This window comes from Carya illinoinensis, chromosome 6 (genome assembly GCF_018687715.1).
Source record: "Carya illinoinensis cultivar Pawnee chromosome 6, C.illinoinensisPawnee_v1, whole genome shotgun sequence".
NCBI lineage: Eukaryota > Viridiplantae > Streptophyta > Magnoliopsida > Fagales > Juglandaceae > Carya > Carya illinoinensis.
The window spans coordinates 4607401-4622992 of record NC_056757.1 but is presented as its reverse complement, the minus strand read 5'-3'; the positions used below and the strand labels follow the sequence as shown (position 1 = coordinate 4622992).

Genomic DNA, 15592 nt, shown 5'->3' with positions numbered 1-15592 from the left:
TGTTAAAGAAAAATTTTTCTTTTTCAAAGCAGTATATTTGATACCCAATTTTTCAAATTCCTCATAAACCTCTTCTAAAACATTTTGCAATTCTTCATATGAAGGATCTTCAATATTATCAAGATTTGTTACCTCAATGTCATCTTTAGCCATAAGACAAAGATTTGCTGATTCTCCATTGCTTGCTTCACTATCTGAGCTACTTGAATCATCATCTCATGTAACTTTCATTGCTTTCTTGCCCTTATTTCGATCTTTCTTTAGCAGAGGACAATTTGGCTTGATATGACCAGACTTATTACATTTATAACAAATTAAAGTGTCATTTTTACCTGAATCTTTCTTGGAAAACTTTTTGAAGGATTTCCTCAGAGGAATTTTATTTTTCTTTAAGAACCTCTGAATTCATCTTGTTATCATTGTAACTTCTTCATCTTTGTCTTCATTTTCCTCATCTTCATCACTTTCACTTTCGTGAGGAACAACTTTAAGTGTCAAGCTCTTCTTTGGCTTTCCTTCTTCTTCTCCTCTTTTCAATGGGTACTCATGGGTGATAAGTGACCCGATGAGTTCATTCACTTCGAGCTTCTTGAGATCTCTAGCTTCAAGAATCGCTGTCACTTTTGATTCCCAGCATTTTGGTAGAGAGTTGAGAATTTTTCTTACTATCTCCACCTTGAAATAAACTTTGCCAATAGCTATCAAGCTGTTTATGATGTTAGTAAAACGAGTGTGCATACTAGAAATAGATTCATCATCATTCATCTTAAACATTTAATATTCATGAGTAAGAATATAAATTTTTGATTCCTTGACTTGCGAAATTCCTTCATAAGTAACTTCCAAGTTATCCCAAATTTCTTTTGCCGTAGCACAAATCATTATTCTATTAAACTCATTTCCATTGAGAGCATTAAATAATAAATTCATAGCAGTTAAATTCAAAGTATAAAGTCTATCGTCTTCACGATCAAACTCTTCTTCTTCCTTTTTGACCTTTACTCCATCAACCACTTTTGTTGGAATATAAGATCCATTTACAATACATTTCCAGATTTCTCGACCTTAAGCCTGAAGGAATATTCTCATTCTAACTTTCCAGAATGAGTAATTATCTCAACAAAAGAGTGGAGGCCGACTGCTAGATTGACCTTCACCAAATGAAGCTGAAATGTTAGCCATAAGATCTTAACTCAAAAGATAGTTAATCTTATAATAGAGCTCTTAGCTCTGATACCAATTGTTGCCCAGATGACTAACACAAGAACGGGGGTGAATTGAGTTGTATTAAAAAAATAACAATTATAAATCAAATATATAATATAAAATATAAACAAAATATAAAATAACAATAAATATAAAGAGTAAGGGTAAGAGAGAAGCAAACTCAGTATGTTAACGAGGTTCGGCCCCACTGCCTACGTCCTCGCCTTAAGCTACCTCTTGAGGATTTCCAAATTCACTATTCAACCTCCTTCAGGTGGAGATAGAAATCTATTACACCTTTGAACAACACTACTACAAAGGATCCGTGTAAAACACCCTCTACACTTGCAATCACCTTACACGTGGTAATTCAACTATTCCCCATGTAGAATACTTTTTACACGCACAAGGGTTATACACACCCTTTTTCTGATACAAGAGCTGATAGTGGGTAGGTTATCAGAAAATACTCCTCAATGAGTGAAATAAGAACAATACAGTGCAAACTATATCTCTCAAAATGAACAAGGATTAAGGTTCAATGCTTAGAGAAGAGAGAATGAAAGCTTTGAATGAATGTTGTATGCTCTTGGTGTTGTGAATGTGAAGTTTTCAAATGATCTATTTATAGGCATATGAGACTTCATATTTAAATTTAAAAAGATTCACATGTCAAAGACAACATCATTCACTTTTTCAAAAAAATCAAACCTAATCTTTTACTTTTGGCATATGACAAAAGGAGCACACTTTCATTTTCAAAAAATTCAAATCTAATCTTTTACCTTTTGCATATGACAAAAGGAGCACACTTTCCTTTTCAAAAAATTCAAATCTAATCTTTTACTTTTTGTATATGACAAAAGGAGCACACTTTACTTTTCAAATTTTTCAAACAAAATCATCTACCTTTTGTATAAGTCTAAAAAAGTATCAATCACTTTTGAAAATATTCAAATAAAACATGCACATGTGAAAGATGACAATCAATTATCTTTAATATTTTCAAAGTTCAGCCCTTTAATCAAGGCATGCACATGTAAAAGATGACAATCAATCATCTTTAATATTTTCAAAGTTCAACCCTTTAATTAAGGCATGCATATGTAAAAGATGACAATCAATCATCTTTCAAAATTTTCAAATTTAATTTTCAAAAATATTCATGCACATGTGGAAAATGTATTTTAATGCTTTATGATAAAATATTAATTTTGAGCATTAATCCTAATTTTGAATTTTGAAGAGATTTACAACATTACTCTATAACTTTAATGTGAACTTGTTCCCTTCTTGCTCATGCTTATTTCCTTGATGTGTTTGACTCCATTGTGTAGACAACTTGAACTTGAGACTTTTTTATTCTTTGAATTCATTTGTTATCATCAAAATTCATGTATAGATATATAATTACACAAAACTTGAAACCTTAGGTTCAACAGCAGGGATTGGGTTTAGGGGTAGATTGGGAAAAGGAGAAAAGAACGACATCAATAGGAAAATTAATTTACTGATGTGGTGTCACGTTAATTTGTGGGATCCGTTTGTGTTTATAGTAGGACTCTTAATTAAATATTTCACGTATTGAACCTACTTATTGAGGAGCATTTGGACCTACATGTGAATGAGTGTTAATAATACAATACAAATAACTAAATCTATATTTTCTCATAAGCTTTTTCTTCTTCTATGTACATTGACTTGGCTCCATACATGATGCAAAAAGAATCCTTGAGTAATGTTATTGTCATGTTGATGCTATGCACCTCTCCTACAAGCAGAGTAGGAAAAGCAAACTATGCTTATGTCAAGTGTATGTAGTGCAGAATATAAAGGGGAGAAGAAACAGAAGATCTTGTTTCCGTGTTCTATCATTATGTTAGAAATTTTTTTGTGCGTTTTGTTAGCATTTTAAGAGGAAAGAGTTGGTATTCAGAAAACAAAGGAAGGAGATAAGAAGTTTGAGAAAAGGTTTTTATTAGACTCGGGCATGCCTTTGAATTCCCTCTTTTCATTGATACCTCAGTTGTAAATACAGTAGACTATTTGTAGCAAATTACATGTAATGGATTTGATTCCTTCACCATTTATCCTATGATAGTTGGCCTTGTACAGAGTACAATTTGTTGTAACCTATTTATATATTAATCTTCTGCCACCTCAGTTGTATTGAGTACATGTAGTGTTGTGATGGTCTGCAACAGAGTGAAGGACAGTGTTGAGTACTGCAATGGAATGAGGTGCCTTAATATCCTCCCGCAATTCAAGCGGCATATTGGCAAGTGTGAGGCTTGATTGTAATAGAAGAAATCTGGCTGTAGAAAGTGGCTTGGTCAAGATATTAGCAAGTTGATACTTGTTGGACAGAAAAGAGACCTGAAGCGTCTTAGCAGCAACACATTCATAAAGAAAATGGTAATCGAGCTCGACATGTTTGGTACGAGTGTGAAGAACTGGGTTGATTGATCAATAAGTTGCTTCTAGGTTATTACACCACATGGTAGGAGCTTCAGAAATAAAAATGCCAAGTTCTTTTAACAAGGACTGAATCTAAAATAACCTCATAGGCCGTATTGGCCACAGATTTATACTCAACCTCGGTGGATGAGCGAGCAATGGTAGCTTGCTTCTTAGAACCCTAGGAAACCAAATTAGGACCAAGATAGATATAAAAGCCCTCAGTGGACTTTCGATCATCTGAGCATCCAGCCCAGTCAGCATTGGATAAAGCTTAAATTTTAAAGGAAGAAGAGTGAGACAAGAATAGACCTAGGTGTTGAGTGTTTTGAAGATAACAAAAAATTCTTTTTACAGCTTGCCAGTGGGAATTCCTAGGGCAATGCATATATTGGCATACTTTATTTACAACATAAGATAGATCAAGTTGGGTAAAGGCTAAATATTGGAGACTCCTTACAACACTTTGATACAGTTGGGGGTCTTCAAATGTGGGTCCATCAAGGGCCGACAATTTCACAGAGCTGGACATAGGAGTTGTCATGGGTTTACACTTGTGCATATTCGTGCGAGGCAATAAGTTGGCAATATACTTGGACTGACAAAGAAAAAAACTAGAGGGGACTCTTGTGACTTCAATATCCAAAAAATAGTGCAACAGACCCAAGTCTTTAACAGGGAAATAACTACTTAGAGAGGATATGAAATCTGAAATGAGTTTAGAATTTGAACTAATAACAATTATGTCATCAACGTAGATTAACAGATAAATGCAATCAGACTCAGTATACAATATGAACAAAGAGTTACCTGACCGAGATGCATGAAAGCCTAAGTGAAGTAATTTTTTAGTAAGCTTTGCAAACCAAGCCCTAGGAGCCTGTTTTAAACCATGAAGAGATTTTTTTTTTGCTTACACACATAGGTCGGATGATCAGGGTTGACGAAACCCGATGGTTGTTGCATGAAAACGCCTCCTCAAGATCCTCGTGTAAGAAGGCATTCTGCAGATCCAGTTGACGAAAGGATCATTTGGACGTGACTGCAAGATAAAGAAGCACACGAATGGTTACAGATTTAACTAAAAGTCTCTGAGAAATTGACCCCAAGCGGTTGTTGGAAACCCTTGACTATGAGCCGTTCTTTACGGTGTTCTAGGGTTCCATCCCCATTTGGAACCTAAGACATTGAGATCGGGGTGTAAGGGGAACAAGATCTAAAGTCTTATTTTGGAGCAAAGCATGGAATTCGATCATAGCAGACCTCTATTATGGGTATTTTGAAGTTTTGAAAAATGAGGATGGTTCTTTGGGAGTAAGGTAGGTAGTTGAAGAAGGAGGTGATGGAGTGGCCATGAGAGACAGAGATGCTCGAGGAGGAGGCCATAGGATCGTATCATTAGTGCGCTGTTTGGGACATTTTTTAAGGGCCCGAGAGCGAGTAAGCATAGGATGGAGAGGAAGAGGTATGTGAGGCTGAGAGGAGATGGAGTTCTATTGGGTGATGAGAGGGGAGGGGGAGGCAAGGGGCTCCGTGTTGAAGAAGACAAAATGTTGGTAGAAGATGAGTTAGGGTTAGGGTTCGGGGAAGGTGATGAAGTGAGTAAGGGTTGGGGTGGACTTTGGGCTGCCAAGGGGTTTTGTGAAGGAGATGAGCCCATAGACTGAGATGAGGAACGCTAGTCCACCGAATGAGAGAAGGCTAAATATGTGGGTAAAAAGGGGTGGATTATGGGCCTAAGAGTGACTGGAGTGTTGGGAATAGGGTTCGTAGTGTCTGGGCTAGTTTGGATAGCAAATGGAAAGACTGTTTCATTACAAATCACATCCCTTGAGATATAAGTGCGACCCATAGGGATATAAAGACAATGGTAGCCCTTATGATCTAGGCTATAACCCATAAAAATACACATTTTGGACTAAGGATCAAGTTTGTGATGATTAAAAGACCTTAAGTTAGGCCAACAGGATGACCCAAAAACTCGAAAAAATAGATAGTCTGGAGGATGGTTCATTAGAATTTCATAAGGAAATTTGTTGTCTAGAATGGGGGTGGGCATTTGGTTTATTAGAAAGGTGGCCATTTGGAATGCTTCGACTCAAAACCGTTGTGGCATGGACGCATTAGAGAGCAAAGAGAGACCCGTTTCTACAATGTGATGGTGGCATCTCATAATACTTCTACTTTGTTGATAAAAGTAAGGACAAGTGATCTGATGAATTATACCTCGAGATTGAAAAATGGGCCTTAGGAGATGAAACTCTCCTCCCCAATCCAATTGGACAGCAATGACCTTTTTGAAAAAAACATTATTAACATATTGAAGAAAAGCAAGAAGGATTGAAGACACATTAGACTTGGATTGCATGGAAAAAAAATTCATAGATATTTGGAATAGTCATCAATTATAGAAAGATAAAAACAACATGAATTACTAGATAAAAGCAGAGCTGGGCCCTATGCATCTACAAAAATCAAATTAAAAGGTCCAATGTACCGTGTTGGGGAGATAGGGTGGGGAAGAGCATGGGCCTTTGCCGTTGTGCAAGCTAGACAGAAACTCAGCCCACAAGTAGATGAGGTGGGAAGCCCAAAACACTGAAGAGTTAAAATGGTGACATGGGTTAAAGGGTGGCCAAGCCTCTCGTGCCACTTTTGTGCTGATGTGCGTGAGCCCAAATAAGCTTGAGGATAAGGTGAAGGAGATGGTTGAGAAGCAATGGGAGTGGATGGCAAAACGTAAACTCTATCTTCATCGAGGCCCTTGAGAAGGATTCGGCTTCCCAGCAGGATCTTGGGAAGCCGAATCCTTCTCAAGAAAAAAATGGTCATGAAACTCAAAATATACATGATTATCAAGGCAAATTGCCGAACGAATAGTAATTTTTTTGAAATGGAGGGAACATGAAGGAGATTGTGGAGAAGAAATTTGCCATTGGGGAAGTTGAGATGAGGAGATCTAGTGTGTTGAATGGATAGAGTGGAGCCCTTGTCGATGCTTATTTGGTCGGATCCTTGGTATGGAGTGGAGTCTAGATTCAGAGAAGCTTGGTCTGTAGTGAAGTGGTGACTGGTTGCTGAGTCTTGGAACCAGCTAGAGGTTGCCGAAAGTTGAGGAGACGTGGCGGTGAAGTTTGCTGCAAGCGATGGAGTTCGAGAAGCCTAGTACCCATGATCAAATCGATAGTAACAAGTTAGGGCTACGTGTCATGCCTTGTTATAGACTTGGCAATGAGGACGCGTATCAAGGCGATTATGAAAATAGTTGGAAGTAGCAGTAGGGTTGCGACCACCACCACATCCACGACTTCCACCTCAAAACTGAGAGTTTCGACCTTTATTTGAAGATTGATTGCGTGAGAGAAATTCTGAAGTAGTAATATTAGCAAAAAATTGAGGGCCCAAAATCAAAGCCTAAGTTTGATGGGTAAGACAAGACTCATGGTTATGTAAAAAACTATAGATTTGGTGAAATGAGAAAGGGTCTGGTCGAGTGGTTATGGAAGTAATTAGAGACCGATACTCAGTCCTGAGACCTGCAAGAAGGTAAATAGAGAATTCATGGTTTGTAAGAGTACAACCTGCAGCACTCAAAGAGAAGAAAAGGGATTTGGCTTTATTGTAATAGTCTTGGATTGATTCAAGACCTTTTCTAAGGGTTGCAAGTTGATATTGGGTATGAAAGACATGGGCACTGGATTTGGCAGAGAAGAGATTTTGAAGATAGGTCCAAATTTCATGAGATGTGGTACAGTCGAGGACCTGGGCAACGACTGAGTTTGAGAGAGAAGAGTTAAGAATAAAAATGAGCATCTGGTCTTGTGAGACCCATTTAGTGTGCTCAGGATTTGAGTTGCCATCCATGAAGGCTATAGGGGAGGGAATTGTGCCATCGACATATACATATAGTTGATGGGCTTTCAAGAAAGGAACAATCTGTGCTTTCTAGTGTAAGAATTTGTCATTGGTAAGTTTAATATTGACAAACCGCGTATAGGAGGAGATGATAGACGAAGTAGAAGGTGGGGGAAGAGGTTTTTCTGATGTTTTCATAGAGAAAAGGGAGACACTAGTCGTTGGCTCTAGATACCATATTGAGTATTCAGAAAACTAAGGAAGGAGATAAGAAGTTTGAGAAAAGGTTTGTATCAGACTTAGGCATGGCTTCAAATTCCCTCTTTTCATTGATACCTGAGTTGTAAATACAGTAGACCATTCATAACAAATTACATGTAATGAATTTAATTCCTTCACCATTTATCCTATGATAGCTGTCGCTATATAGAGTCCAATTTGTTGTAACCTATTTACATATTATTCCTTTGCCACCTTGGTTGTATTGAGCACATGCAATGCTGTGATGGTTAGCAGCAGAGTGAAGGACAATGCTTAGTACTACAACGGAATGAGGTGCCGTGCTTAGTACTACAATGAAATGAGGTGCCTTAATAGAAATAAGTCCTGGGGCCTCTTTATTTAGGAAGAGTTTAGTTTCTTGATAGGGAGTTTGATTTCTTCATGTCCATATTTATTCTTTACATGTATTAGTTGGCTCTTCCCTATCCAGAGCCTCTCATAACCTTTCCACTTGTTTGTATTACATGATTTGGGCCTACACTACGATGCTATTCTCTGGGGAACATTGAGGAAAAGTTGGAGGCAGTTGTCTGTTGATTTTTGAGAAATTGAGGAATTGTTGTTGATTTGAATGTCAAGTTTGCATTGAGTTTGTGGTTAGTATTTGAATAGCGCACAAAAATACATGCGTTCGAGAACTCTTTGTTTTAATTCTATATACTAATTTCTAAACATATTAGAGAAGTGTTAGGTCTACAAAGAGAACAACAAAAGACTATCTTTCAAGCCATGGTCTGAAATTACCTCTTAAAAGCATATGAATACTCATCTATTGTTGAATGGTGTTTTGATACCTGTTGAAAAAAGGTCATTTTAGACTGTTTGCTTGAGCCATGGATATGCCACTTGAGCGAACCCACAGACAGATTATTCTCTATACATGCCACTTGAGTGAGACCTAGACAGATTGTTTACTCAAGACTCACTCAACAGCCAGCTCGAGCAAGTGCCAGACATATTGTTTGCTCGAGTGAAAATACATAAAATCTAGTCCTTGCGCTGGTAAGTATAAAAACATACTTTTTGCACAAGGACTGTACAGTCTTACAACCAGAATAGAGAGAAACCTCCTTTTGTGTGATCAGAGAGTTTTTGAGATTTGGGATTGAGGAGATTTTGTGATTACTGTCTTGTATTCCACCTTTGATACATAGTAAATTTATTGAGACTAACTCCACTAGTGGACGTAGGCTTATTTTAAGGTGAACTATTTAAATCTTGATGTTTTGTATGTGTGGTTGTTGGTTTTTTTTTTTTTTTTTTTTTTGTTTACTTCCGCTATTATATTTCAAATTAGCCGCCGATAATCAATTAATTCCAACACCTGCACATACTATCTCTAAGCATAGCTTTGTCTTCATAATGGCACAATTAATGCAATTCACCAGTTACATCATCCTGAGTTTGGCCATGATAAGTTGATTTAGCTTGTGAATTTTGTTATTAAATTAATGTTAGCTGAATCAATGCTCAGGTATACTGTAGATTTTGGCAAGGATGAGGTTGAGGTATACTAAAGATTTGTGAAACTACTTAGAGCCGGTTGATTCAAAAGTATTACTGGACTTGCTTTGCCAATTCTCAGTTAAAGGTTATGTATCAACCTTACAACTAGGATTTGTACAGCTAGTGTAATCTTAGGCTTGATTTGGTTAGCAAGATAAAATGAGATCATCTAGCTAACCAAATGGCATTTCATTATTTATATTTCATCTCTAGGTTTTGAAAACATCCTGACATAAACAGTACAAAGTGAAATAAACAATGTAAAAATATAAAAAATTTTAAATAAACATTGTAAACTGATAGAAATAGTAAGTGAACAGTACAAAACAGTAAGTGAATAGTAAAAAATAGTAAGCCCATGGTTGTTATCCAAAAAGTGGGACCTACCTCTTTTTCAAATCCCAAAATTTAAAAATTCTTTCATCTCATCTTACTATCCAAATACATATCAATTTTAACAAACCATCTTATTTAATCTTAACCCAAAAATCTTATTACTATTTAAAATATCTCATTTTAACTATGTAATCAAACGAGTCAGTTTTTGTTAATTGGTTTGTCTTCCTTTCACATGAGGAAGTGACTGCTTTGTTTGAATAACATGCCTTATTTTTTCACCATACAGACAAACCTCTGGTTACCGGGTGTGAAATTTCATTTGTCTACAAATTTAATTGCCATGCTGTGTCCCTCCTAGACTCTAGAAAGTGTAGCTCTTATTTGTTAATGTTACAACCCATCTACTATTCAAGTTCATTTCAATTTTTTTTTATTATTTTATTATTTTCTTTTAAGTATTTTTTTAACATCCTTAATTATTAAGAAAAAAATTAGAAAAATATATAACTTTACTAATACTCATCTCCTTAATCATTAAATAAAATAAAAAATTAAAAAAAAATATATAAAAAAAGTAATAAATGGATAATAATAAAGTAGTTATTATTCATTTATTAAAGTTGGATGGGAGAAGAGCATAGAACACTATTTATACAATGAAGAGATACTTGTTGTCATAGTTTCCTTTCTGTTGTGTTCACTGCCATAAGAGTGTGAGGCTTAGGTGTATTGGACTTTGGATTTCTCAGGGCTTTTTGGTTTTTATATATATATATATATATATATATATATATATCCTTTTGGAAAATAAAGTTATGAAAAGTTATCCGAAAATATGCTCCCATTACAGGGAAAATCTATTGAGTTGAGTCTCGATAAATTTTTTTCTCTTTATTTAATAATTAAGAAAATATTTTTTAATAATATTATAATATTTTTTAAAAATATTTAAAAATAGAAAAATGAATGATAAAAATTAAAAATATATAATTTTGCTTTTATCGAGATCCATCTTCTACAGCACGGCTCTCAATTATAAGAAGTCTTTTCTATGAGCACTTACAATGGATTTTCTATCCTATTTTTTAAAATACATCACTAAAATTTACTTTTTTTTATTTTACATACTAACTTTTACAATATACCATAATCATCTTATCTATTTTTTCTTTATATCATTTAAATATTATACTTTTTAATATTTTTTATTCATTTCAAATATTTTCTCTATTTATCAATGATATTTTCATATCTCTTGATATTTGTAATATTTCTATATATACAATGTCATATAATTATCTACTATTTTAAATTAATCCAAATTTATAGGTTAAACTAAAATATAAATTAATTTAAAAATTAAAAAAATTATATAATAAAAGTATATATTAAAATATCACCACTAACCAAATAATTAATATTCAAATTATTAAAAATATCACATTTCCAAAGGCAATGGCAGCCTGACTACGTTGTCTCCGGTTTGTATGGATACGTAAGAAATGAATAAAAAAAAATGTTTACAACAGTGTACAGGCTCCTTCAAATGTAGCGGCTTCCTGTAGCAAACTGTATAATCCCTTTAAAATAGAAGATCGGATGGAATGTGATTTTGAAAACTTTTCTCTATATTTTAAAAAAAAATATATTATAAAGTATTCATTGAAAGTGCTCTAAAATGTATTCTAAAGTAAGATGATAGTGTGGAATGATCGTAATTTTGTTTGTCTTCCAAACAGTTTATTACACTAAAATCATTGGGTCTATCTCTACGTCCCGATGATGCTTTGAGCCATAGAACTGCCAAAAATTAGCACTCTAATACGCGTATTGCTTTTGCACGAGAAAATAAAAACTGAAATTGGAAGAGAGAGAGAAATCTGGCCGCAGTGGCTGTACTCTTATTTCATACAGTTTGATACAATAAAAGAGGTTCCCCATTTTCTTTTGGGTAAAGATACTTTATGCCTATTTTATTATTTTTTCTCTTTTGTTCTTTTAAAAAAATCTCATAACATAACATTTTTGCATAATCTATAATAAAATAATTTCAATCAATTAATGTAATCATATTATATAATTAAAAGAATTCAATTTTATAAAAACTTACCTTTTTTTGTTCTTTGAGTACATTTTTATAATATAAAATTTATTTTTAATTAATTTACATGATTACGTTGGTTGATTAAATTTATTTATTACTAAATTATACACTAAAGTCATATTTTGAAATTTTTAATTTAGATTCAAATAGTAAAAAGAAAAAAAAAACTAAATAATAAAATAGTAGTAAATGAAATATAAGAATAGAGAAATGATATTTACAGTTCTGAAGTATATAAAAACCACACAATCACTGAAAAGAGTGAATAAATATGAGATCTAGATGAAAAATATTAATTTTTTCATAATAAATCTCTATTTTTTTCAAAACAATTATATAACATTTACACACTTTATGATTATATCTAACATTATTTGTAAAATACCGTTATTTTTCTTTTACTGCATCTTTCCCTGCTGGATGCTATTAATACGCCCATATACATGGTTTTAACAGCAAAAAAGGATAAAAAGAAAACAATAAAGCATGCTTTTGCAAATTCTGTTCATACTTCATAGTCTTTTACGACCCTGAACTATTCCTTCATTACCTGCTAAGATCATGTACTTGTCCTTTCTAGTAAGACTGGTGCATTCGAACCCTGAAGCTCTGGCTATCTCCTTTTGCACGTGATTGGCTACATCAAACTTGGATATCCCACCAACCTTACACGTGTGTGAGCCCGGCAACTTCTCAAGAATTCTCAAAGTGTAGGAAGAAAATGGATTCATCAGGTAAAACACAGGGTCTAAGAATTTATACCCACTGGCCGTTGTTCCATAAAACATACTTACCTGCGAATCTATGGCTACAGGAACTATGTCATCTGTCAGCTCTGCAAATAAAGGGCTAAACCTTAGTAAATAAGGTTCCCTGCAAGTGGTTCCTTCAGGGCAAACCACAAGGTCACCTTGGCTTAGCAACTTTTGCATTCCAGCTCTATCTTTTTCCCGGTCTCTTGTTAAGTTGACGTTCTTGATTGGAGAAACTGCTGCATAAAACTTGCTTATGCCGTATGTGACCGCAGAGGGTGAATTATTCAAAACAAGATCAAGAAAAAGTGGATCGAGCAGAGTTCTGTGGTTGCAGGCATAGAGTACGCCATTGGGTGTTTTTTTATTAATATTGGTTGGAGGAGTAGGGGAATTGGGTCTTGAAACGGTGGTTCTTATCCCAGTGAAAGCCAGTATTGGATTCAACATACAGTTTGGTAATGATCTGCCAGAGTTGAATCTGATGAGGAAAATGAAAATCCCAAAAGGAATCCACATCAACATAGCTAAGGTGTCCAGTTGGGTTGGCCTGAATGCCAATCTTCCATCATGGAAGATCAATGGCTTTGGATATTTCACCCTTGGAAGGATATGCCAGTTCCTCTTCTCAGCTCTACTCACCAAGTAAAACTCCTGGTGAAACAAATGCGCATTGTTAAGAACAAGTATCTACTAGGACTATAAGAGATTTATAAATTGAGATGGCTCAACGTGATACATCAGTTTCTTAATTTTCAAATGTTTTCGCAGATCAAGAAGCATTTCTCATCTATAAAATGCATGTATGTGTGTGAGAGAGTACCTCGCAATGAGTAAAGGGATGCTGATCAAGAACCTTTCTGTGGTAAACACTAGCAATAATACCAGAACATGTTTTCTCCTCACCAAGAATATCATCTAAAAGAGTCCCATCTGCCCTCTTGTCTTCCATTAACCCTACAAAGTACCCACAAACCACCTTTAACTCTCTTCCCACAACAGCGTCAACCCCTAAATAGTCTTTCAAAAACCCTTCGACCATGACTGTAGGTAAGTTACTCACTGCAACCTTTCTCCCAAAACTCATCACCATTTCAAAGCCTTCACACCCAACATCTTCCAAGAAGAACTTGGGCAAAACAGATGTTCCGATCCTAAAGCTCTCTTTTTTTATCCCAAAGAAGCACAAGAAAACCTTAATCTTCAGCCCCAGCTCTTCACCAAACAAACAAACCAGAGGGTACAAAAGAAAGAAAACGATAGCTCTCAAGAGTCCTCCAGCTTCAAAGGCCACCAGCATGAAGTAGGGAAAAAACGAAGATGATCTCAGCAGAGTACCCTCTGAGTCAAAAACCAATGTTTTGTTTGAAAGATCCTCTGCTCTATTGACAGAAGAGACCCGGTTCTGTGGCCCTCTCAGAAGTCCAAATAAGAGCTGGGCTTTTTGTTGCAATGGTTTTCCAGCCATTCTTTTTTATTTTGGCACTTAGCTACGATGAAACTTTTATACAAATCACTTCGCAATTTAAGTGAGGAAACAAAGGGGCGTCTTAATGTATAAAATCAATTAAATGGACCACCTGGTGGGTCTAGAAATGTTATATCCCATTGTCTTAAAGCTCATTTTCTTTGTTATAACTGATATAATATTTCTTTATATATTTTTAAGAGAGTAGTTCTCAAATTTTATTCATAACCCTCACTTTTGACAACCATAAAAATGATACTAAAACAACAAAAAATCAATTGAATCTTATGTTAAATGGAGCACATAGTTAGGTTGCTATCATTAACACTAAATGGGTGATGATTTGAATCCTTGCCCAACCAACCTTTGGGGTCCCTGTTCAACTAAACAAATTAACTTCAATCACAAATACACCACTTTGAAGTTGATGCATAGAGACGTTGAGACCAACAAGTCAACCTTCATAACTGGACCCACATCTTCAAGTCGTGGGAGACTCTTTAGAGAAACATAACCGCATCGCGGGTCATAGTTTATATAAATTTTAAAGGAAAATTTTATATACTATGATACCATCTTATTTTCATTCTATTATGTAAGATGTGGTACATTTATCACAATTTGATGATTTTTTATTAAATTTTTTTTATTATTCAATAGTGATAAATGTGTCATATCTTACATAGTAAGATACGAGTGAAATGATAGTATGATGTATAACATTATTCATTTTGAAAATATGAGTTTTGCTCTTGTTGATCAGTCACATACACCATTAATGAGTTACAACATGCTGATAAATTCGGTTACTTGTGCCTAAAATAATTTGAATGGATTTGAAAATAAATATTAGACAATTTAGAGTTAAAATGTCTAGAATATTTGCCTTATTTCCTTTATCGTATATATCATATTCTTTCTTCTATATTAATTCATTACAAATATTAATTGACGAAGCCTATGCTAAAATAATAATAATAATAATAATAATTATAACCAACTTTCAAAATAGAAACGCTTAAATAAGAAATTGATCATTTTCTCTCAAAATTAAAATTTAATCGAAATTTTAATTTTTAATGGTTTTTCAATTTTATTCTTAGATTTTATTTTTGTTTCTATATTTATTTGTATTTCTTAGGTTTTTTTTTTTTACTTTTTTATAATATTTTTATGACTTAAAAATGGCGAGTTGAAGGACATGTGCCAAAGAATGATTGGTGTTGATGTAGAACTTCTAATGATTTGCTAGTGGATTTCTTATAGAAGTCAAAATTTCAATTAAAGAAAAAACAAGGAGCAATTTTTTATTTTTATTTTTGAAACAAACCAAACGAGCCAATAATTTTGTATTTAACCCATACTTAATCAGTGCAAAGGTTAGTTCATAGAAAACACTTGTTGAAATCAGAAATATTGTTTTCCATTATAAATTTTTTCATCCTTACTCACGAGTGTTGATTTTTCTCATTTTAAGTGACTGTCTTTTTATATGATCATTATAGAAAATCACTTAAAATGTCTCGTATTAATAAGTATAACGTAATATTTGGTAAGATTTGAATCGTATGTAATTAAAGCCCGTTTCAAGAAATGGCTATGATTTCACTTCAGTAAGGCTTG

General features: G+C 34.3%; 1 protein-coding gene across 1 annotated transcript; it reads right to left on the bottom strand.

Annotated features, from left to right (window-relative positions):
- Positions 1–12070: 12070 nt before the first annotated feature.
- On the bottom strand, positions 12071–13985 carry LOC122313961 (probable glycerol-3-phosphate acyltransferase 2). Its single transcript, XM_043129306.1, has 2 exons — positions 13325–13985; positions 12071–13155 (listed from the first exon to the last, which is right to left on the bottom strand). Exons 1-2 carry the CDS (start codon positions 13967–13969, stop codon positions 12262–12264), a joined length of 1539 nt encoding a protein of 512 aa, XP_042985240.1. The 5' UTR covers positions 13970–13985; the 3' UTR covers positions 12071–12261.
- Between the last annotated feature and the right edge of the window lie 1607 nt (positions 13986–15592).

What these genes read in the sequence shown, in the direction of transcription:
- LOC122313961 (XM_043129306.1), bottom strand. Translation starts at nt 13,969, where the DNA reads ATGGCTGGAAAACCATTGCAACAAAAAGCCCAGCTCTTATTTGGACTT. An exon ending in ATCCCTTTACTCATTGCGAG is followed by an intron (nt 13,156 to 13,324) that starts GTACTCTCTCAC and finishes TTGTTTCACCAG; the next exon opens with GAGTTTTACTTGGTGAGTAG.